This window comes from Dicentrarchus labrax, unplaced genomic scaffold (genome assembly GCF_905237075.1).
Source record: "Dicentrarchus labrax unplaced genomic scaffold, dlabrax2021, whole genome shotgun sequence".
Taxonomy (NCBI): domain Eukaryota; kingdom Metazoa; phylum Chordata; class Actinopteri; family Moronidae; genus Dicentrarchus; species Dicentrarchus labrax.
The window spans coordinates 22,569,458-22,594,859 of record NW_026136713.1 but is presented as its reverse complement, the minus strand read 5'-3'; the positions used below and the strand labels follow the sequence as shown (position 1 = coordinate 22,594,859).

At 40.2% G+C, this 25,402-nt stretch overlaps 1 protein-coding gene across 1 annotated transcript in view; it reads left to right on the top strand.

Moving 5' to 3' along the window:
• The window catches only part of mgat4b (alpha-1,3-mannosyl-glycoprotein 4-beta-N-acetylglucosaminyltransferase B), a 94,324-nt gene that overhangs the window by 39,420 nt on the left and 29,502 nt on the right, over nt 1–25,402 (top strand). Inside the window, exons 2-7 of the mRNA XM_051419982.1 lie at nt 4,558–4,737; nt 4,956–5,099; nt 10,446–10,579; nt 14,745–14,791; nt 16,462–16,575; nt 25,234–25,309. Of these exons, the coding sequence (XP_051275942.1) occupies nt 4,558–4,737; nt 4,956–5,099; nt 10,446–10,579; nt 14,745–14,791; nt 16,462–16,575; nt 25,234–25,309 (695 nt within the window). The remainder of the gene's footprint in view (nt 1–4,557; nt 4,738–4,955; nt 5,100–10,445; nt 10,580–14,744; nt 14,792–16,461; nt 16,576–25,233; nt 25,310–25,402) is intronic.

The window sequence follows — 25,402 nt, the reverse complement described above, 5'->3', positions numbered from 1 at the left end:
GCAGGCGCCCCCTACAGGCTGCAGTGTGTCGTTACAGAAACAAACACACTGTACTCTAATGTAAGATAAGATGTTCCTGTCCTTCTGAGAGTCTTACATTTAAAGTTAGACCTGAGGGTGGCGGAGGCTTTCAGACTGTGAAGGGAGAGAGGAGAGGGAGAGGAGGGGGAGAGGAGGGGGCGAGGGGAGGACGCTGTGTGAGGTCACAGGGACAGGTGTTGTAAAAACAGGAAGTTAGTTATTGTATTGTCAACAGGTGGAGTTGCAGCAGAGATTTACAGCTCGTCGAGGAGATTAAAGTCCTTTAAAACACTGATTGTTGCAATTTGAGTTATAACTCCGTCAAATATAAACACACAGACATGAAACACATACTTTTAGATTTGGTGTGACTCAGAAAATGTATTTATATCTGATGTGCGTCACAAATAAACCTCCATATATCCACGTAGAAATCAGAGAAAGAGGACGCTCCGACTAGCTGCAGAACTTGCTTCAAAATCTTCATGATTTTAAGTTTTCTTCAGTATCACAATAATCCAGTGACGGTTGTCCGTACATACATGAGTACACTGCTAACATGAGCTGCTAGTAGATAATTTGGCTTCTTTTAATGTATTTTAATAATCTAACAAATATAGGCTAAAAAAGATTAAAATACTTCAAATCAGAGATTGCCCAATCTGCTCCAAAAATCACATTTCCTCTGAGATTCAATACTCCGTCAGATATAAACACACAGACATGAAGACACATTTTTAGATTCAGTTTGCTTTAAACTTCCAGAAGGTATTATTATATAACATGTCCATCCCGAATAAACGTTCATAAATCCAGTTAGAAATCATTCATTCATTCATCATCAGAAAAGTTGCTCTTTAGTGATCCAGAGACAGTTTCTGTACATCCACAGAAACACTGCAAACAGGAGCTCCTAATAGATAATTCAGCTACTTTAAAGGTGCTAATTAGACATAATATATCAAATATGGCTACAAAACCCATACATAGATAATAAAAACCAGTTACCAGTAGGATTGCTGGTCTGGTGCATACGCCAAAAAAGTTTCAACACACATTAAACTATCTCTGCCTCAGTTTGTGCCGCCTGTCTGTTCACATCCACCTCTTTAATGTGCAATATTATATATTAATATGTGCTTCATGTTCCATCATCTTCTCAAGCTCAAGCAGCTGTCTTCATTCAGTATTTGGTGTTCTTTCTTCTTCCTGTGGACATCTACTCAGTTGCAGACGCTGGGATGTCTCATCCAGATGTGTCTACTCAGTGTTTTATTGATCTCAATATTGACAGCAGGAATCAGAATGAGCCTCCACACAGAGCCCAAACTCAGGTTATCTGCTGATATCACCACTGAATAAAGCAGTTCCACCTTAACAATCACTGCTTCTCCCACGCTGTTGGACAGACAAAGGACGTCCCGGAGGGGCTGCGAGCCGAGCTGCTGCTAACGTTAGCTCAGCTTGTTTCTCTGATAACTTAAGATCCAGACGTCAGAGTTAAAAAGCACCAAGATCTAAACAGTGGATGGTAACACTGTGGATAATATCACACTAACTAGCGGTTTCCCCCCTGCTCCCAGTGTTTATGCTAAGCTAGGCTAACCCTGTCTTGAACCAGTTGTAGATCTGAGGTCAGTATCTCTGCGTCGTGTCGTCTCTGTGGAGTTTCAGTGTTTAACAGACTGACTGCTGCAGGAAGGAGATAATTTCATCAGAGCAGATAAATAACTGGGCAGCAGCATCATTAAAAACTCATCAGCGAGCTCAGTGAGTGTGTGCGTCTGTGTTTTCAGCCAAACAGATGTGACTATTGTGCTCCATTAATGAGGGTTCAGGGGAATAATTACAGTAAAATGAGAGTGATTCTGTGTGTTTTTGCTTCTCCGTCTATCAAAGTTCGACCGAGAGAACAAACCAAACCTCAACAAATATCCAGACTCATATGAATATTCCTGCTCCTCAGAGGATGAACGCTGGTCCTTCAGCGCCTCCATCAGGTCCTTCAGCGCCTCCATCAGGTCCTTCAGCGCCTCCATCAGGTGCTTCAGCGCCTCCATCAGGTCCTTCATCGTCTCCATCAGGTCCTTCATCGTCTCCATCAGGTCCTTCAGCGCCTCCATCAGGTCTACATTCCTCCTTCTGTAACCACATTGAATAGGATGAATTTGTAATCTTATAGCTGAATTTTAATTAAACTTGAACAGGATGTCTTATCTTATTCAGAGACATTGTGGGATCTTTATTAAGTAAGAATAATACAATTATATATTTACTTACAATTTTAAGGATTTATGAACTGAATTATAGTTAAATCACGTCCATGCTGCCGTGACTGGAAAAATAATTATTAGACTTAATTTACTGTGAGAGCTGAAAGAAAGAAATTCATATTTGAGTTTATATAAAGGAAATGAAAAAAGTAAAAAAAGTAGTTTATGTGTCTTCTGTTTGATTTCATCTTCATTCTTAATTTAAAAGTTTCAGTTTGATTTAAAACTTAAAAAATGAGTGAAGACAGTTATTTTCTCTTTTTTACTGTTTTAAAGAAACATTATTTGGGTGATTGAAAATTAAATAGTTGCAATTGAAAATATTAAATTACATATATTATCAATTATAAATATTAAATTATCAAATACAGACTTTTGTTGTTTGTAAATCATAAAGATTCAAGAATTTATAAAAGTAAATTATCAATAATTATTAGTTTATTTCAAACATTTCAAAGTGAAGACAGTTGAACATGAATGTTTACTCAAACGCAATCAAATATAATTTAATATAAAGTTCTTTTCTGTGTACGTTAGCACAGAGCAACAGTTGGAGCTGTGCAGCAGACGAGCAGCAGGCTGATGTCAGTCGGCTGAACTGAGTGAAGCTAACGCGGATTACTGCAGATTTACCTTCACATTGCATTAACTCACAGGGATGATGGAGGGATGATAGAGGGATGATGGAGGGATGATGTTTCCTGCAGCAGATGAAGGATTTAGCGTTTCATTTTCATGTTTTTACTCAGATTATGTCTTTTTTTCTACCTGTTGATGTCCCACATACTCTCTCAGTGGAATGAATCAGGGACATTCTGCCTTCTCCTCCGGATCACAGCTTTATGGACATGATATAAAAACATATCCTGTAATGACTGTGGCGTAACTGACGGGTCTCTGGAGCTTTTACTTCTCACCACCCTCATCTGTCAACTCCTGGATCCAGAAAATCTGTAATTTGAAGATGATGTGGATCTGAGGACGAGTCTGCCAACAGACCAGAGTCTGCACTGAAGAAACAGCAACAGGCCGAAGTTCTTCCCACAATCAATCAGAAATATTCCGTTTGTTAAACGACTTCTTGTCTCGAGGAGGAAGAACAGCTGACTCTGTGTTGTGTTAATTTTAGTCATGTTCATGTTTAGTGTTTCCTGTTTTATTTTGTACTCACCTTTTCCCTCACATTTCAGACCCTGACCTCCTCCCTTTGTAATTGTCTGCTCCACCCCTGATTGTTTTCACCTGTTTTCACTTACACCTGGTATAAATAGTCCTTGACTCCCTTTGTCTTTGTCAGTTCATCTTGTGAGTTTTTTTCATGTTTTATTTAAGGTTTGTGTGAAGTTTTTGATCTCCACATGAGCTTTTTTTGCACTTTTCCTCGTGAGCGCCTTTTGTGTCTTCGTTTTTTCCCTCCTTGAGAGCGCTTTTTGTTGGATTGTTTTTTGGACAATAAATACACCTTTTGTACATCTCCGTCAGTCCCTGAGTCGTTCTTTTGAGTCCACCAGAATTGTGTCTGAGGTCGTGACACTCTGATTGGCTGAGAGACCTGTCAGTCAAACAAACCCCCCCAAAACAAACTTCATTTGTTGATCATAATTGTAACTTTCTTTCAGAGCAGGTCAGCCATTAAATTAAACGGTGTGTCAGTCCGTCTCTCAATACTGTCCCACTTTCTGTCTGCGGCTCATTGGTTCCTACTGAAGACGTCACAAATGTTTGGTTTCATCTTTAAAAATGTTCAGTAATTTCCTCAAACAGCTGCTCTCTGTAGTTTTTATCAAACAAACAGGAAGTAGTGCGTTTGTTTGGGACTATTTTCAGTGGTGGATGAATCCACATTTAGAGCTCTGCTGCGTACTGAAGGAACAGTTGATGTGTTTTTAATAGTTTTTGGACACAGAGGAAGAAGATATATGAGGCTGTGATTCACACACAATAAGTGCTGGAAAAAACACCTTCAGACTAAAGTCTGGGCATAAAACAAACAAACAAGGTGTACAAATAGTGCTTGTTGGGGACTATTTTCAGCGGCAGATGAATCCACATTTAGAGCTCTAGTGAGTATTAAGGAACAGTGGCTCATTGTTGTGTTTGTAATAGTTTTTGGAGTCTGAACTGGTCTGAACTGGTCTGTCGGTGCGGTAGATGTTGATGAAGAAGGTTTTTGTCTCTGCTTGAATGTGAAGTGTTTTATTTTCACCCGTGTGTGATTTGGTTGATTGTTCCCTCTGTAACCCGTAACTGTCCTCCTCTGCAGGAGATGTGGTGGACATCTACCAGAGGGAGTTCCTGGCGTTGAGGGAGCGCCTCCACTCGGCCGAGCAGGAGAACCTGCGGCGCTCCAAAGAGCTGAACCTGGTCCTGGAGGAGATCAAGAGGGCCATCGCTGAGAAACAGGCTCTGAGGGACATCAACCGGACCTGGAGCAGCCTCTCCGGTCAGTTTAACCCGGACTAACCTGGTCTAATCTAATCTAACCTGGTCTCTTCTGGTCTATCTCTCTGTTAAAGGAACCCTGAATGAGTCTAAACTGTCCTCACCTGATCAGTCCTGGTTTAATCTAGTCTTCTTACCCAGTCTAACCTGCCCCCCCTCTCTGGATCTATCCCAGTCTGGTCTGACCTGATCTGACCTGGTGTCTGGTTCTGGTTTCAGAGGAGACGAGGCTGAAGTTGTGGAATGTGAGCAGCAGTAAAAACGTCCTGCAGCTTCCCTCCATCTTCCATCATCTTCCTCACCTGTTGAACAGAGAGGACAGCCTGCTGCCCGCCGTGCACCTGGGACAGGGACGCACCGGAGGTAAAGCCCACCAGAGCCCCTCTCGGACTCAGTTATAAACACAGGAACTCTTTTATTCCACGTATTAGAGTTGTTCTCCATTGCTTTGGCTCATTTCTTGAAACAGACCGGACGTTCACAACACTCTTGGTGCTTTTGCCAAAATAACCTGCATGGTTCAGCACAACCCCATGGTTCACCTGCAAGAGCTCATATCTCTCCCAAAACAGTTCACTCATGTGTCAAAACTGAATTCTTTTCTCATATAAATAGTCAGTACCTCCAAAATGCATCGTCCCTTTGGCATTGTGTGAGCACTGCAAGTCCAAATGTTTAGATGTTTTGTCACTATGGCAGAGGACCACCTCTCAGTCTTAGCCCAGTCCTTCATTGACAATGGTTACTCTACTAGTTTTTTTTGTCTAGCTAACAGAATACAATTGTGTATAAAACTGAAAAAATAAACACAAAAAAACAGGATTTTAGGGGAAGAGTAGCCTCTAAGGTTTGACATCACACATTGCACTCACACTGCCAAGGAATGGTAGCCATTTTTATTCACACACATAAAGTAACCTCCATATCAGAGTAAACAGAAAATGTATAAAGCATAATATATTGTTATATAAACACATAAACAAAAACAAGGACAATGATATGTAGTCTACAGTGCTGTAAATAAATACAGTATATGGTATTCATGGTTTTATGTTGACTCATTCTGACCATTGAACAGACTATTGTGCATGTGATGACTTATAGAATGAAATGTTTTGGAGAGAACAACCATTAGACTGAGAATCAATCAATCAGTTTAGATCAACAGGATCTATTCACTTGGAAATTCTGCTAAATGTAGGCTAACTGTGCTAAATGTAGGCTAACTGTACTTAATCATTTGCAAAGATGTACTAAGACATTTGCAATGTGATGAAATCAATGAGAAATACAATTCTGTTGTGAACAATTGCCAGGTGGTTTGGAGGTTTGTCCATGTTGTTTTGAGAATGTAATTCCTGTTTCAAGAAATAAGCCAAACCAAAGGAGAACAACTGTAAAAGCTGGAAGGAAATACGATAAAGATTCACACACACACATGCACACACAGACACACATGCACACACAGGCACACACACCTCCACCGCTAGCCCGGGGCACCTTCCAGAACCAGCAGCCCAGGCACAGTGCACCTTCCCTGGGGAAACAGCTCACGAGGTCCCCCTGATACACTCCACAACCCCTGGAGGATAAAACAAACCAACCAACCAGGCTGGACCAAGGTCACTCTTGTGTGTGTGTGTGTGTGTGTGTGTGTGTGTGTGTGTGTCAGCTCTAATTTATTTGTAGACATTTTTTTCTGCCTGGTAAACCATTTCCTGACAAGGCGGCTGTACACAGAGGGCATAAATACAGATAAAACCAGAGAGAACAAACACATCACAGTGTGTGTGTGTGTGTGTGTGTGTGTGTGTGTGTGTGTGTGTGTGTGTGTGTGTGTGTGTGTGTGTGTGTGTGTGTGTGTGTGTGTGTGTGTGTGTGTGTAGTCAAATGTATTTATGACGCACTTTGAGTAAAACAGGTTAGTCGGACAGGAAGTGCTTTATGGTGCTGCAAAGAATAGAGAGATAAAAACACAGCAAGAAATTTATATTATATATTTATCTGTGTGTGTTTGTGTTTATCTGTGTGTGTGTGAGTGTGAGTGTGTGTGTGTGTGTGTGTGACAAATCTGATTTATATGTTAAGTTTCTGAAACACAACAGGCACGATGTGTTTTTTTTTTGCAGAGCAGCAACAAGAGTAAATCAGGTTAAATAAAGACAGAGCGGGTTGTACATTTACAGAAATAAGGCCAGAGGGGTGTGTGTGTGGGGGGGGGTTTGTGTTTGTGTGTGTGTGTGTGTGTGTGTGTGTGTGTTGATTCATTTTCACTTCCTGTTTGCTGTTTTCACACTTTGAACTGTGACTCATCCTCACTGGTCCTGGTTCAGTCTGGTTTGGCTCATAAATTTGGATTTACTATAAACTTTCAAATACAAACTGCCATTAAATTAACAGGAACAATGACGCCACTGGAGGGTTTTTAATGTGAAACTTTAGATTTGCCAAAAGCTTTTAACACTGTTGATCCACAAATATGGTTTTGTAGATGAGATGTCACTCTCAAATAGCTGCTTAGTTATTTATCATTAATAAACTGACTCAGTGACATATTTTATAGATATTTCATATTATATTAACTCAGTAACCAGAGATTTTAATGAATTCTGAGCAGATTAGTTCCTGTTTAGGGAACTTTTTATACAATTCTCTGTCTGTATTATGGATTTTGTTTTTTTAACAATCATACAGATTTAATAAGCTTTTTTTTTACAGATTCAGTGTTTTCTTGTTGGTTATGTTCTTGTAGACAATTTAAATGCCTACTGTGTATTTTCTTTAAGTTTTGTGTATTTTTTTTTAACCCCCTGATGAAGCTTTGGCGACCCCTAGTGGGACCTACAGACTGTAAAAATTTTCTACCTCCACTATTTGCTGATGATATACACCTTTACATGAGTATTTAAGCTCAATGATTCAAGAAGCAAAAGAAGACCTATCAAATATTTGTAAATGGTTTCAGATGGAAAAACTTTAAACATCAATAAAATTCTAATTTTATATTTTGTAACAACAAGAAAAAGTACAAAAAATAAAAATAAAAGATTTAATAAAAAACACTGAAATAACTCCACACATTAAATGCCTAGGGGTTATAATAGACAAAGAATTCAGATAGAACTACTGTATTGAAGTTGTCTTGAGTGGAGTTTGTAAATCTAAACGTGTTCTCCTCTTCAGAAAATACAAACTTCTGTTTTTAATGTGAACATATTTCACACTTATTGTTTCAAACAGACAAGTGGGGAGAGCTGATACAAACACTATAAACCTCATTTTAAAATATAACTCACTTATGAGTTTGATCAATAATCAATACCAGCGGATATTCTGTACAAATGTGGAATGACTTTGGTTTAATTTGACTTTGAACAGACGTTGTGGTTGTCAGTTGGGTCAAAAGTAACACAGCAGTTTAAACTTCTATTATTCTTGTTTTTTTTTATGTCGTCGTTAATAAACTGCAATCCTTTATCTTAGTAAAACTATTACAATCAATCAATCAATCAAACAAATATAATTTATATATATATATCTACTGCATGTGCAAATAAATAAACTAATCTTCTGCAAGTTTTAATGTAATGGACGGTACAACACTCTCAGGGTACTACCCACTGGCTGTGATTATTTTCTGGAAACTCTCCTATGATTATTGATGAACCACAGGCTCTGTACTGGGAGAACCTCACGCTCCCCAAACAACACCCGGCTCTGCTGGAAACTCTCAAAACTCCTTGGCCCCTTGAACTACACACCGGCTCTGTGTATTTGCTGGAAGAACTTTCCAAGGCCCCTTTCGATTTTCCACTGGCTGTTTGTATTTGCTGGAAACCCTGAACCAAGGGTTCACTAAATATAATGAAAAATGAAATAACATGAAAATGTTTTTAGTTAACTGAAATAAGAATAAAATATAGACTAGAAAAAAAGCAAACACAACTTTTAAACAAACTAAATAAAATAAAAATATACAGGAAATGTCTTTTTGTCAGATTTGTCAACACAACAAACATGAGGAGAAGTTGGTGAGTCAGTGTTTTTACTTTTATCTTTACTGCGACTGAATTTCTTAAATCTTATTTACACATTAAAAACAATATAATCTAAACTGGAACAAACCTGCTTCTGGAAACTGAATTGAAACCAAATGACTGTGCCGTGAGCTAGCTGCCGGCTCTGTGTATTTGCTGTAAACACTGAACACTTTTGGAGCTGTTACTCACTTTCTCCCCGTCGGCTCTGTGTAATCGCTGGAATCATTCCCCCACACCCTGAACTATTTATTTCCCGGGATCGCTCTGAACCAGGGATTCAGCCAAAATATCAGGAGGGTTTATTCTTACAGTCAACATCGTTCTGGTTTACATATTTATTGTTCTTACACGTTTTTACACACAGATTTTTCAGAGAAGATCATAAAGAAATTTATTATAATGAAATTTTAGTTCAACACAGTTAATAAAGAACAGGAAGTGTGTTTTCATGCACCGTTTTCTATGCACATTTACAATTTGCACTTAAAAGAAAACACTGTGGAAACACTGAAAATTTAACACAAAAACAAAATCAATCAGTAAATTTCCCTCATTGCTGACCTTTGTGAAGAAATAATTAAAACCACATAAATAAGTAGTTAACGTACTGATGTTGTTGCTCCTACAGTGTTCTTATTGTGTGTTTCCACCAAACACAATGTGAATTTTTGCATTAGTATCATTTGTATTTACTCATGTTAAAGTTCTAAATATGGCTCACAGTGGTGGTATGAACCCAAAATAAACAGATTTTATTTGTGATTTAAAGGGACATTGTGTAGGAATTTCTCCCATCTAGAGGTGAAATTGTATTTTGCATTCAAACGAATAGTGCTCTCTAGTGCCTCGCGTTTTCAAATGCATATTGCAACTACGGTAGCCGTTATGTACCAAGAAGCCTACCTGTGGAGGAGAAAGCAGGCAACTTCAGCGTCCCTTTGAAAGTCTTTCTCCTTCATTAGCTCTTTCCACCTGGGAAAAGCTACCCCGATGTTTACCCTCGTTTTTTGAATTTGCCGGTCACGTTGCCTTTTTAATTCCCTTTTGGCTTTTTTGGTGACGAGGATTCCTTCTCCTGTGGCTCGGCATACGTATGATCCTCCATTATGAACTAAAGTGCAGTGCAGACTTTCAAATGTGCCGGGGCACTGATCTCCTTCTCCGTTATAGCTGGTTTCAGTCACGTGACGCTGGCTCTGAGCGAGAACGCGTTGTGGATTAGTGAGACAGGTAGGCTAGTGCTTTATGTCCCTCTCGGTGATTATAGTTTTTCAAAATGGTGGAACGACATGGAAGCCTCCACGGACTTGCCCGTCCAATGTATATACAGATAAGAAATTCTTTGCTTACAAGGATAAGTCAGATCATTGGCAGAGGTAATTTTAGACATTGATTTTAGCAAATAAAATACTTAAAACACAACACAATGTCCCTTTAATGTCAATAAATAGATCAAAATAATGCTGAAATCATTACATCATGATGGCGATTCATAAGACGTCTGAATTCAGTCAGTTTCAACGTTTCCCAACTATCATTTATAAATATGGATAATAAAACAGGATTTATTTCCATTTTCTGTTTTATTTTATTTTAACTCTGTGTGTGTGTGTGTGTGTGTGTGTGTGTGTGTGTGTGTGTGTGTGTGTGTGTGTGTGTGCGTGCGCAGTCTCCATAGTGATGGGGGTTCCCAGTGTGAAGCGGGAGGTCCACTCCTACCTGACCGACACGCTCAGCTCTCTGATGTCGGAGCTCAGTCCCGCCGAGAAGGAGGACTGTGTCATCGTGGTTCTCATCGCTGAGGTCAGTGTGTGTGTGTGTGTGTGTGTGTGTGTGAGAATTTTTTTTTTTTTTTGTGTGTGTGTGTGTGTGTGTGTGTGTGTGTGTGAGAATTTTTGTGTGTGTGTGTGTGTGTGTGTGTGTGTGTGTGTGAGAATTTGTGTGTGTGTGTGTGTGAGAGAGGATAATTGGCCATCAGCGTGAGTGTGTGTTGATGCGTGTGCTTCCTTGCATGCTTTCTAAAGGTCAGTGGTTTGGCTAATGAACCCCAACACACACACACAGAGTGCTAATGTCAGTGTTTAGCGTCTGTGCTAATGCTAACCTCAAACTGCTGCAGGGAGGTAAAACAGTGCTGACGTGTGTGTGTGTGTGTGTGTGTGTGTGTGTGTGTGTGTCCACTGACACATTTAAGCTGTGAAATTACATCATTGTGAAGTGTATGTGTGTGTGTGTGTGTGTGTTTGCAGTAACAGTGATGAAGGTCACTCTGAGCTGCTGCAGTTTCTCATCTGTTGTTATTTTAACAGTACAAACCTGTGTTTTCCTAATTCTTTTAAGTTGTGTTCACACTTTGTTATTTTAGTCCTGACCTTCCACTCGCCGACAGTTTTTTGGAGCTAAATGCCTCCAGATCGAGGAAAACTGACGGTTCTTACGTGTCCTGGAAAACCTTGAAAATCTGGATGTCTAAAGTTTCCAGTCCTGATTAAAATGGAAACAATCTGAGTTGTTCTGGGTTTGATTAAAACTGTAGTCCAATCACTGGAGAAAATCACCTGTAGGGAGGACAGCACGTAGCGAGCTTCTTTCTCTATTTGTTTCAATCAGTTTAGACCCTTTATATACAATGTTAGTGTGAACATTACGTATAATAAGCAAATCGAATAATCAATTACAAACTGATCTACGATGTGTAGCGTGTCCATATTCACAAAGGTTCTAACATTTTTTAGCTCAGCTCAGAACTCACTCAGACTTTAAAAGGTTTTATACTTCCAGTGGACTAATATAAAATCCAGACCAGGCCTCTAATGGGGACTTGCCTTTATTTGTTAAAACCTGTATCCACACCAGGCTAGTAAAGGAGACCTTCTTCTGCTTGGAACTCTGCGTTTTACAGAACATATTATATTATTGTAATTAATTAAAAACTTAATTTACCCAGGTTACCGTAACAATAAATATTTTATTTACCCAAATATTTTATAAACTTTGGTCAAACAGTTTGAGTTGAACAAACTTATCTGTTTTTACTGTGAAAGGTGATACAAGATGTATAGAAACTGCTGTTTGCAGTCTTTACCTGCAGTCCACCTGCCCTGGTTCCTTTTAAAGAGCTTATATAAATATCTTTCAGCACAGAGACATGATACTGTAGCTGTAGCAGCTGATCACAGTCCTGTTCGTGTGCCGTGGACCTGCGGGGGGCTCGCTGGATTTGCGTTGCCCTGCTGGGTTGCGTCACATGTTCTCCTGCTCTCTCACTGTAACATCCTTCAGTCATGTAAAATTCATGTGACACATCTCTGCACTTTAAAAGCTTTAAGTGCTTTCACTGCTCGTTCCTCACGAGCAGAAACAAACCCAGCTGAGACGTCTTCGGTCCGCGTTCAAACCCGAGCGTCAGTCAGACTGAGAGAGGAACCGAACTCCGTTTTAACTCCAGTTCAGTTCGAATCTGTCAGAGGAAATTGCAAACTGTGTCTGCGAGATAAAAACAAAAACCCAGAGGGGATTTTAAATATTATAGCAGCTGAGAGGAAGATATCAAAATGACAAATGGAGACACAAATACAAACAAACTCAGTGAGCAGCAGAGGGAAGTATGAGAGGAAATGAAATGTGTAAAATCACTGAAACTGACTGTGACAGGAACTCACTGCTGCCGGACTGGACGGGCAGGATCTGGTCCCGCTCTTTATTTGACAGCAGCTTCAGCAAATCCACCGAACCCTCAGGGGAACATTGATATCTCCAGTAGATTTATGAAGAAACATGTCAGATTTTTGATGCCAACTACAAAAGGAAGGGCTTCTGCTTTCGTCAAGGGGCTGAATATTTTCTGTATTATTTATCGTTCTTGGTTAAAGTGAGTAAATAGTAAATCAGGGGCATTCAGCAGTGTGACCCACTGCCTCTGGAAACTCAACATAAAACATTTAAACAAACTGTTGTAGACCTAAAATGAACACAGATCCAACAACTTGCTTAAAACATTCCCACACAAGCCGCCGTGTTGGTCCGTTTTGAGCAGAAAGTGTCCAATCAGGTGCAGCCTGTTGTAGGAGGGTGGAGCCTGAGGGTGGCTACAAGCATCTAATGCCCGGAAGCGGCGCGACCCCCTCACGTCCACAAACCACTCCTACATGTACCATAAACTGACCATATTAGAATGAGGTGGAGGAGCAGCCACTGTCTCTGGAGAATTACAGACTGTTCCTTTAATTGTTCTTAGTTTTATAAATATCATTGAACTCTCAGTTCAGCTGGAGCCTGTGTGCAGCTGGAAACCTCCTTCAGTCTCTGAGCTTTAGTTTTCCACCAATCTGAAACAAACTCCTGCCGTTCGACACCCAGCCAACCACCTCACTGTGAAACCACCAAAACAATGTCTGGACCTTGTTTTAGGATCCCAGCGCCATTTCAGAGCCTTTTCCCTCCAAGACAGAACTCTCTTTTTGTCCTTTTCACTGTCAGAAACTGGAGCCGCTCAGAGAGAGGAGAACTTTCAGTAAATATTGACAGTAAAAAGTGAGAAGCGTCACCAATGAGCGGCTCTAAACTGCGTCTGCTCCTCGTTAACACTGCGGTAAGCTCCACCCAGCTGGCACCTCCAGGACGCCAAAACAAACCACAAACTCTCTGCAGAGACTGCAGCTCCGCTCGCCTGGTGGAAACATGTGTGTGACCTCGCGGCGACCTTCAGAGCCAGATGAGTCCACGTGGGCCCCGATTGGCCGAGCGGGAGGCTGAACTCTGATGTCATCGATTGCTCAAGTTGTTGTTCGTGTTCGAGCGGGAACAAGAGTGTGTGTGTTTGGTGCATAAAAACATTGAGATGATCTCACTCTATCACGTGTGTGTTTGTTATTGCTTCAACACAGAGTAGGTAATGAACGACTGGTGAGACGCTCTGCCCGCTATGAGTTTGGCGTCTTGTCTCCAATCGGTTGCCCAGAAAACAGGCAACTAATCTGGACCGTGTAACACAATGCGCTTTATTAAATCCTTTTAAAGGACTATAAACTCCTCTTTTAAAGCAGAGAGGATTTCTTTCAGGGCTGATTCAGACCAAATTAGCCAAAAAATCTGACGCCACGCTGTGGTGGCCAGTCCGGTGATCAGACCTGTTAAACTGCTCTAAAGTCATAGTACGTGTCAGAACAACAGGGGACCAAGGATGGCGCCTTGGAAAACACTGCAGGTAATTCTATCCTTCATGAAGGGAGGCTTTCTTGCAGGGCTGTCGTTATTCAGACCAAATCAGTGGCTACGGTGAACACACCAGTCCCCCTATTGATTTGTGTAGTAGTAGTAGTCTGTTTAGGCTGTGTGGCACAGAGCAGTGACCTGCAGCAGGAAAGTTTTGGAGAAACCTGACGTCAAACTGCGGTGGCCAATCAACAGTCAGCCTGGAATATTACTGAAAAAGGAGTTAATCATTCCCTCCAGGAATTTCAACCAATTTAATGTTTGCTTTCTTTGGAAAACATCACAATTTTTTTACAGTGATATCTTAGGCCACAACAATCCCCAATAAAGCCTGAAGGGACTCTGTGATTCTGTCCAGTTGTGTCCTCGCTTGGTTCATTTGGCTTGGCTGCAAATTACTGTAAGCTTTCATACACAGAATAACAGTGGGCCAAGGATAGAGCCTTGGGGAACACCACAAGTTGAAGAAGAAGAGACGTCACCAACCACTTTTAAACAGTTTGAGCAGAAATTTGAGCACTTGTTGCAGCGGGGTCGGTACAGTCTGACTACTTCCTGTTGAAATAATTTGCAGATTCTGCTGATTATCGGGTTGTTTAAGGTCTGTTTGGACATCATTAGAATCAGACTTCTGATGATGTCACAATAACCTGACACCTGTGTGTGTGTGTGTGTGTGTGTGTGTGTGTGTGTGTGTGTGTGTGTGTGTGTGTTGGTGAATGAACTAATAAAAACTTGCCTTCTGTGTTTTCAGGCGGACCAGCAGTATGCCAGCAGTGTAGCAGACAACCTGAAGCGCCTGTAAGTCCACTTGCATGATGGGATGCCGTTTCTATGGCAACAGATATGAGAGGAGATTCTTCACTTCCTCTCACTATGTGTGTGTGTGTGTGTGTGTGTGTGTGTGATGTGTTTGATGTCGGCTCGTACGCGGCGGCCTTTGATCACCGCTGTGTGTGAACAGCTGTGCGTGTGCCATTGTTCACGGCGTGTAGTCAAAGTGCAGCATGTTAGTGCATGATTAATTTATCACACACACACACACACACACACACACACACACTCTACGCCTGCAGCATTAACTGTGTCAGCAGCAGGAACCTTTTTGTAAAAAACATTTTTACACTCGAAGATTAAGTGTGAATTTTCCTTCCTTCCTTCTCCTCCTCCTCTTTTCCTTCTCCCTTTAACACTTTCCTTTATCTTCATTTTGTTTCCTCCCAGCTCAATCTTTTCCTTCTCTACATCCTCTTTTCCTTTATCCTGCTTTTGTCCTCTACTTCTTTCTCTATTGTGTTTGTATCCTTCTTCCTCCTTTCCTTCTCTTTCATCCTCCTTTTCTTTCCTACCTCCTCCACTCTATAACCTAATTTATATACTGTTAGTTCTCAATATAGGGGTCAGCAGATCAATCTGAGGGCTCACAAGATTATTAATATATATATATATATATATATATATATATACCTTCATTTTAACTCAAAACTAATTTACAATGATGCTGAGTAAGATTATAAAATGAGTAAAAATACCCAAGCTATTAAAAATAAAACATATAAGAAGATAAATTCATTAATTCAAACACTAATAATAGAGACAAGCAATCTAAATAAAAAACAGTTCATATAATTTGATTAATGTGTCACATTGATAAAGTATTGAATAGAAATATGTAAAAGTGATATTAGAAATCAATACATTGTTTTATTAACAACATTTGTCCAAATACATGTTTTTTTTTTCACTGAACTTATGTCAATCATTACATTAATTTGTTGTTATATTTTAAATTAATCTATATCAATGTGTTAAATTTGACACCTAACTGGACTGGTCAGGTACCTTTGTTTTCATGCCAACCCTCTGTATCTGATCAGCTGATCACGGTTTTATATAAAATATTGATCTTAAAAGTAACTAGTAACTAAGGGCCTGTCCTCACGAATACGCAGCCTCACCCAATACGATGTCGCTTCGAAAGAAATCTCCGTAAACACGGCGTTGTTTCCAGAAATCTGCGTCCACACGGATTCACTGACAACGACCCAAAACGCTGTAGTACATATGCCAGGCCTGTATGTGGCGCTGTGACGCCGCCACACCAATACACTAAAACCGGAAGAGAAGCCATGGAGCATGCGCTGTTTACAAACAAGTAGTAGTAGTCCGCCATTGTTGTTGTTGTTATGACGTATAATGAATTTGTAGAAGCACAAAGTAGCATAAAGTGGAAATAACCATTAAAGTACAAATACCTCGGAATACAGTATAAATACAGTGTAAGTACAGTACATGAATAAATGTACTTATTTCCACCACTGTTGTTTCTCTTTAGTTAAATGACTGCATTATATAGTGATATTATACTGTATGTTGTAATATATATATAAAGTAAATCTAATAAATGGTTGTTTCATTATATTATAACATTCACTGTGAACATGAAATAAAACTTCCTCTCTGTGTGTCAGTTTTCCAGCAGAGATCCAGTCGGGTCTGTTGGAGGTCGTCTCTCCGTCCGTCCACTTCTACCCTGACTTCTCTCGACTCCGAGAGTCTTTCGGAGACCCGAAGGAGAGAGTCAGGTATGTTCCTCTGTGTTTGTTTTAGTATGTATGTGGGGTCCAAACACTGGGAGCCCATTATGGGGACCGACAGCAACACACGTTTAAAGGGTAGAGAATGCATTAATGTCAGTGACAGGTCCTCACTAATAAAGTATTAGAGTGTGTTGGAACAAGCTTTTGGTTTATTTAACACTTTGCCAACAGAATGAGTCAGACTCTGTGGAACAACCTTGCATTGTGTGTGTGTGTGTGTGTGTGTGTGTGTGTGTGTGTGTGTGTGTGTGTGTGTGCGGCTGCAGTACAGGAAACTCCTCTTTCACCATAAAAGTCTGTTTTAATAACAACACGAAATGAATCATCAGTATTATTTTTCTTTTCTGGCAGGTAACAAGGAGTTTAGTTACTGAGCAGCTTTCTCTCATTAGCACTAACTACTCAGGACACATTGTATGTGAAGGAATTACTATTATTCCTAATGCAAGATCGCATTTTTGGAGGCTGCAACATGCTCCGAATCTCATGAAACGCGGCGCACATGTCAGTCATGGCGTAAAGTCTGGAATTCTATGGGTCTCGAACATATGTGTGCAGAAGAATGGCTCAACAGCGCCCCTATTGAGCAGCCCTAAAGGCACGTTTCACCTATGAGCATGAAGGTGAAAGTGGTGCACATGTAGATCATCTCCAGACATACAAAAAACCTCCTGGACCCATTTATTTACATTCTCCATCATCTCCCTGTTAATTCTCTTTTATTTGATCCTGAATTGTGAAGTCTGTTACAGTATGAGCTGTTTATATTAATCATTGATCATCCTTCTGATGATTCATGTTCACCGGTTCATGTGATGAGTTAATGCTACATTATAAATAGTCACAGCCGTGCGTATTGACAGCTGCTCTGATGCTGTTGTTTGCCCATACATTATTATTCACTGACAGGTCTAATAAGTGGCGGAGCGAGCACAAGTATATTAAGTGGATGTTTGAGGGCGTCTCTACGCCCGTTTATGGATAATTGTGGAAGTAGAAATGAAGCTGCACGCTCGTTTCCCCACTGGCTGAGATTTATAAGCAGGCGTATGTGCAGCTTTAGAAGTCTTACGAAAAGAAAGCACATTTCTGTGTTTGTGCAGACACAAAGGCTCAGGGTTTTATGCATCTGGCCCCTGGTGTCCCACTTTGTGTGGGACTGCACAGCTTTTTTATCTATTGTCCCACAAAATCCTGGCTCTAGTTTTCAGAAGTCAAATCACTGCAGGACAGACACTTTCCTCAAATCTGTGTGTGAAGAAAGCAGGACGGCTGTCATCAGTGGGCTGCTGGATGTCAGTCAGACTGCAAACATGTGGGTCAACTGCAGGTTAACCTGTCACTCTCTTTGCTACGCTAAACATAAAGTCACAGGCTATGCAGATGGCAGAATATGATGGGAAACTAAAGATTATTTGCAAATTTGTGATACGAAACAGAAAAACATCTGCAGGCAGCCTTAGTCCTCGGCTGCTCTTAATAACACATGAACTCCCCTGAAAACATGATTTGTGAACATTTTTTGGGGATTTTAGAGGCTCTAAACATTAGGAAGCAGCTGTGATTGTCAGCATGTATGTTAGTATTAAAGTCCCAGATTTTTAAATGGAGTGTGGTCTGCAGAGGTGTTTTAGTTTTAAAAGAATACCACTGTTGTAGTTGATGACTCAGAAACACTCAGCTTTAAGAAGCAGATGTGATTGTCCATAAGTATGTTTGTATTAAAGTGCCAGGTTTTTAAGTAGAGTTTGGCCTGTAGGAGATGCAGAGATTTAAAAGAATAACACTGATGACTCAGAGAGGCTCTCAACTTTAAGAAGCAGATGCATTTCTGTCTTCCTGTATCTTCATCATCATGGGTCATGTGTAAAGTTGGGCTGTTATTGATGTATGATTCATGCATGAGGGTGATTCATCACTAACTCACGATACCAGCATGCATCTATTCTGCATCCTATTGAAGCACAATATCATAAAACTCTCTTTAACACAGAAATCAGAATAAAACTAACTTTTTTAGTCCGTCTGTGCATCAAATGTCAGTCTCTGTTTTGCAGTCAGCGTACTGAAACTGTTTTTGTTTTATCAAACTCTGCTAGAGACCCTAAATATACAAACATTTCACTGCTCCCCACTTACTGCACAGGAGCCACAACCTGTATTAAAGGTGAAGTCTAACAGCCTCCCAGTGGCTCCATAGAGCCATACAGGGCAATCAAAAATGTAATGAAATAAACAATAATCAAATAATTCAACCCATACATTTCTGCATGCAAATTATATAATTAAATTAAATGATATTCCCATAACCACAATAAAAACTAACTAACTATTACTACCATATTATAATATGTCTGCCACCGATGCCCTGCTGAAAACAAGTCGACCACTAGAAACTACAGAAAGAAGTTTGTGTAAAAGCAGTTAATTGGATTAATTTTGAGTGAATTATTTCCTGTTTAGGAAACTTTTTAATACAATTCTGTCTGTATTATGTATTTCTTTAATAGTTTTTAACAATCAAAAGGGTTCATACAGACAAATTCAGTGTTTTCTTGACGTCTGTCCATTGTTCTATTAGAGGATATACTTGAGAATTTACTTTTCCACACAGAAGTGAACCAAATGCTGAGACATTGACCTACTGTGTGTAGTTTTCTTGCACGTCTTAAACTCAAGAAGGCCTCGCGACCCCCTGTGAAGGTTTGGCGACCCCTGGTGGGGGCCCCGACCCTCAGGTTGGGAACCACTGTGTTATGACGTGGTCCTATGACCTACCAGCACCTGCCTGTTGTTGGCAGTGGACGGTGAATATGTTTACAACTTGATAGAAGAAGTTGTTTCACTTTATTGACTTTCGGACTTTAAATAACTGCAGTTTATCATAATTACAGCTCCACACACACACACACACACACACACACACACACACATTCTCTCACAGTGTGTGTGTGTGTGTGTGTGTGTGTGTGTGTTAAACAGCTCCCCAGGCTTCTGTCAGCTTGTCATGGCTAATTCATGAGGCTCTGAACCACACTGAGAGAGCTAACTAGACACACACACTTAAATTGGTCCTCTTGCCTTCCTGTCTCTCTCTCTCTCTCTCTCTCTCTCTCTCTGTCTCTGTCTCTCTCTGTCTCTCTCTCTCTCTCTCTCTCTCTCTCTCTGTCTCTCTCTCTCTCTCTGTGTCTCTCTCTCTCTCTCTCTCTCTCTGTCTCTGTCTCTGTCTCTCTCTCTCTCTCTGTGTCTCTCTCTCTCTCTCTGTCTCTGTCTCTCTCTCTGTCTCTCTGTCTCTCTCTCTCTCTCTCTCTGTCTCGCTCTCTCTCTCTTCCTTCAAGGGTCAGCGTGCTGATGGAGGTGACATCATTTTTGCTAATAAAGTGTTGCTCCGCCCCCTTTGGTCTTGTTACCGTGGTAACACAGGAAAGAGGAGGAGGAGGTGCTGGAGAGGAGGACGGACGGCAATAAAGAGAGAGGGAATGGAGTGAGGTCGGAGGGGAGATAGAGAAAGTTAATGGAGGGAAGGATGAAGGCCTGATTGATCGATCAGCTACCAGCGGGTTTATGCTCCGATCGGATATGATGTCATTTATTAACTCTGCTACTTCCCACCAACATCCTGTTCGCCATCTTCTTCGCCCGGGATGGCGAATCAGTATCAGCCAATCAGAGTCAGAGGAGGGCGGGCAGGATGACAACTACTGTTTTAAAGCAGTGAAGAAGAGTTGATTTAGCCAGAGTGAGGGAAGGAGGGAGGAAGGAAGCAGGAAACAGGGAGGAAGGAAGGAAGGAAGGAAGGAAGGAGGAAGGAGGGAGGAGGAAGGAAGGAAGGAAGGAAGGAGGGAGGAAGTCCAAAGAACTGCACCGTAGATTCAGAACTTCCTGTTGGGTTCAGGATGTGGCTCCAAGAGGCTTTTTTATTAATCAGGATATGATACATGTGTCTATTGATTTTGGTACATCTGAGTGAAACATGCTGCCGGGGCTGCTTCATTGAACTATTCTACATTTTCACCGTTTGTGACGCATGTTCCCTCTTTTTTTTTTTTTTTCTTTTTTCAGCACTTTTTTGCATTTTGTGCCAAATGAATCAAATCTTTTGCGGCTTAAACATGTTCACAATCTTCTAAAACGTGACCCACGTGTCAGTGGTGGAAAAATGTTCGTGTCATATGGGTCTCACACGTGGGCGTGGCTAAACGGCTCGATAGCGCCCCCTAAAGAGCAGCCGCCCACAGCACCATGTATGAAAATCAGTATGAACAGGTATCATACACAGACGTACTAAAAAACTTCTTGGAGCCAAATCCTAAACCCAACAGGAGGTCGGACATTTTTTATTTAACATACAGTTTTACAGGTTTTAACTCTACAGAAGTAATCAGATCAACTTCTTCACCTCATTTCAGGCACGTCTGAGAACATTTTATTAAAAGTCCTCCTGCTCCGCTCAGTCTGTCTGTCTGTTTGTTATTTCCTCTTCCTCCTCTGAAGAAGAACAAGAACAAAACCAGTTTCAAACTTTAGTCTGGGGGGACGAGAGGAGGTTTTTGTCTGTCTGTGAACAGACTTAACAGGTAGAAGATCTCAGCAGAGGAAGAGGAGGAAGGAATCAGATGGATGACAGATGCTGAGGATTTTTCTTCATCATGTTCCAGCTTTTTGTAAACAGGAAGCTTCTTCTTCTTCTTCACAAATAGAGATCATGAGAACTTTTTATTTCTCCGACATCAGCTGTTAGATTGATTTCCGTCGCTCCAGACTTTAGTTTTAGTTGTTTCCACTGAAATTCAACATACAGAGAGATAATCCATCAAAGTCACAACTGGCTCCTAAAAATGTCGTTTATATAAAGTAAAGTGAAGTCTGGTCCTCCAGGTCTCTTAAAGCTGCTACTTCTGCAGTATTTGTTCCTTTTAAAGCTGTTAGCAGTGATTCCTCACATTGTTCTGAGGAGCTGAGACTCAAATCTTACAGTCCAAGTAAAGTTACTTAAAACTTAAAAAGTTGCTTAAAACTAGAATAAAAAGTTGCCCACTGAAACACTGAAATGGACCTTAGAAGTAAAGGAAGTTGTGCTTATTACAACGTAAAGGCAGTTGTTCAAGATAAACTTTTTTAATACTTTATTGAGCTGAATTTAATCATTTGTACCTTAAAGAAAAACAAAAAAATGTATATTATTCTTATATTTATTATATTTATTCTGCTGTTTGACAAAAATAACGTTATTGTCAAACAGCAGAATAAAAATAAGTCACTTTGTCTTAAATGAAGGCACCAGAAGAATTCTTATATTGAGCATTTATTATCAAAACGACAAAAAACTAAACAGCTGCTTTATTTCCGACACTGAGACTGAAACTGAACTGAGAAGTTAACCGACATATAAAGCAACATTTCTCTCCAACCTGTGACCTCTTGTCCAGTTGTTCACTGTAAATTATTTCCTTGTATATTTACAGTAAGCTACTGTAACTGTACTGTAGTGCTATTTACAGGATATAGAACAATACTGTATCACAAAACAATATTTTACTGTATCTCATTGCACTGTAATAAATATATTTACTAACAATAATTATATATATAATATTATATGTATATTTCCTCTCCAGCACTACAAACACAATCAGGGCTCTGAATGAGAACCACTGGGAATCAGGAGCAGCTCCTCTGTATAATTCACCAATAATGTAACTTTGACTAAATGTGGAGAGATGGATTATTTATGTGCAGCTGTTGAACAGAAATCAGTGTCTCTGTGGAACGAAGGAAATCAATCTAACAACTGATTTGCAGTAAATGGGTTTAAAAATATAAAACTTCTCTTTAAAGCACCATCAGGAGTCCGTGAACAGAAGACAGACAGACGTCATTTGTCCTCTTTAACGCTGTCTGTATGCAAGCTGGAGTCTCGCTGTCTGAGGAGAACCTCATTAACAGGTTTCTCTCTGGACTCTGGAGGACTAACATCAGCCTTGCATACCAAACACAGTTTTTTTATTGTAAATATAGATCACAGTGAGGACGAGCTGATGGCTCCATCTCACTGCCAGTGTGATGGAAAACTTCAAAAAGTCGCTTTTATTTTTATATCCCAACATCACAAATCACAGTTTGTCTCAAACGTCCTCCATCCAACAAACACTTTAACAGGAAACAAAAGAAGCTGTTACCTCTAAGGTGAGATAACCTCCTCTCACAACAGGTGTACAGGTGTGTTGGAGTGTCAGTTTGTAGCTTTTTGAGCTATTTTGCTTCCATAACATCTCGTCCCACTCAGTGCATGCAGGTTTTATATGGTTCCTTCTATAGAAGACAGCATAATATATTCTCATTTGCATATTTAAACTTTAAATAAATTCAGTAATCAGCAGGGGAAGTTTTTAACCCTATTCACCTGTAGTGAACTTCACAATAAAACGAGTTTTATTCTCAAACTCTGAGCCAGAAACCTTCCACTTTTATTCCTCTCTGTAGGCCAACACAAACCCTCAGAAGGGTTTTGCAGGGGGTTTAAATGTGGCCATAAAATATACTTTGAGAAATGAAAATGTTTCCTCCCGTTCTTGTTGACACACTGAGACTCAAACATGTTTCTGTGTTTCACTGATGAATTTATGAAACAGAGGAAGAGTCTCTGAGGTCGCTGTGATCTGAAAACACTGGTTCCTGTTGTAGTTCGGGGCGGAGGATCAGCTGACTTTCACCACCATGTTAAACCGTCCTGTCTATCCCTCTGGTGGGGGGAGAGACGGGGGAGAGAGTGTGAGACAAGGCTGCTCCTGTGTTAACTTTACTGTTTTCCTATAAAAACCTCTTTTCCCCGGGATTGTTTTTAGCCCTCAGCGGGGTTATAAAAAGGCTATTGACTCCCTGTAGTAAAAACACTTTAAACTGTGGATAAACTGCTGTGTGAGGGGATGAGTGGGGGGTGGAGGTGGGGTGGGGGGGGCATTTATTTATGTCACAATAAAGCGAAAGAGACGACGGAGGGGTGGAGGGGAGTCAGACACCATGTGTTCATCACATGCTACATAAACTCTACAAAGAGCTTTTTCTGATGCTTCTTTACTAGTTTTTAAGGGTCAAAGTTAATGCCGGGGGGGGCAGTGGGTGGCTACTACATGAGGAAAATCCCTCTTTCATTACTTCTTCTTATGATTTTATTATTAAACTTTGTAACTCTTTATATAATATTTCTTATTATTTTTAAATTTCTATTATATGTTGTATTTTATTATATGTTGTATCTGATGCTGCCAGTGTGGGATCCATAAAGTCGATCTGATGTTCTGATGAGCTTGAGAAGACTTAGGCGATTTGATCAATGATGCATTATTTTATATATATCATTTCAACTTTTTAATCTATTTTTGACTCTTTATCATAATGTTTATCTCATAAATACCTTGCATCTCACAATTTGGACTTTTTAATAATAATTTTAACATTTTATCTCATATTTTTGACTCAACACGAACATGTTTTATTATCAAGGTTCAGTTTTCATCTTTTTATTTTACTGGTAGAAATGGGCTTCCATAGTCGACAGCTGATAACAGCTTTACATCATTTCAGTGTCACTGGACGTGTTTGAATGCAGAACAATGTCCACTGAACACACTGAACACACTTTCTGTTCGGAGGTAAAATACTAAACACCATCGATACCTTCAGTCTGCGTGATGGAAAAACACCAGCGGTCCCAGAGACAGCAACCAGGCAATCAGCTGTGAATTGAATCAGTGTGTGTACAGACGGGGTTCAGTAAACAGCACAGAGCAAACACACACACACACACACACACACACACACACACTGCTCAATATTTACAGCAGGAAACTCAGCACTCAGGTGTTTCTGCTGCAACATGCTTTTATTTTTATTATATATATACATATGCACAGAGGGAGAATACTTACAGCACAGTGATACCACAGAGTAGAAATACTCTGTTACAGTAGAAGTTATCTTTATTTTAACCTGAGCAACAGAAATAATCATCAAAATACAGTTCAAGTTGTTATTCTGCAGAATAATGTTATTGTATTTAAATCTATCATCTGTGAAGGAAACACAGATATTCTAGTTTACATTTAATGTCGCAACCTTGGTCGGACTCAGTGACACATTTTATAATTATTTTATATTATATTAAAAACTGTATGAACCCAAACATTGAACTCAGTAACAGTTCTGAGCAGATTATTTCCTGTTTATGGAACTTTTTATATAATTCTCTGTCTGTGTTATTATATTTTAACAATCATACAGACGTAACAGGATTCCTCTCTAAAACAGTCAGGGTTTTATTGTCTCTGACGGCCGTCATTCTATTAGAGGACATGTTGAAATGATGAAGATGATGATGATGAAGATGTCAGTGATCAGTTATAACAGACGCTGTAGCGCTGCGTGCTGATTGGCTGCAGAGTCTCTAATCAGAGTTCATTCTCTCAGAGCGGCTGCACTGGTTATACTGGGAGGACACACACTGCTACTACACACTGTTTTGTGTGTGTGTGTGTGTGTGTGTGTGTGTGTGTGTGTGTGTGTGTGTGTTACAGGAAGACAAACACTTTTTCTTGTTGATAATCTTTGTCTCCTCCTCTTCCTCCTCCTCCTCCTCTTCCTCAGGTGGAGGACGAAGCAGAACCTGGACTACTGTTTTCTGATGATGTACGCTCAGACTAAAGGAACATACTACGTCCAGGTAGGAAGGACTGTACGGATGTTTCACAATAAAAGCCTCCTTAAAGTCCTGCTGAGGTCTAATCAACTTTTATTCTTTAGAAAGAATATTATA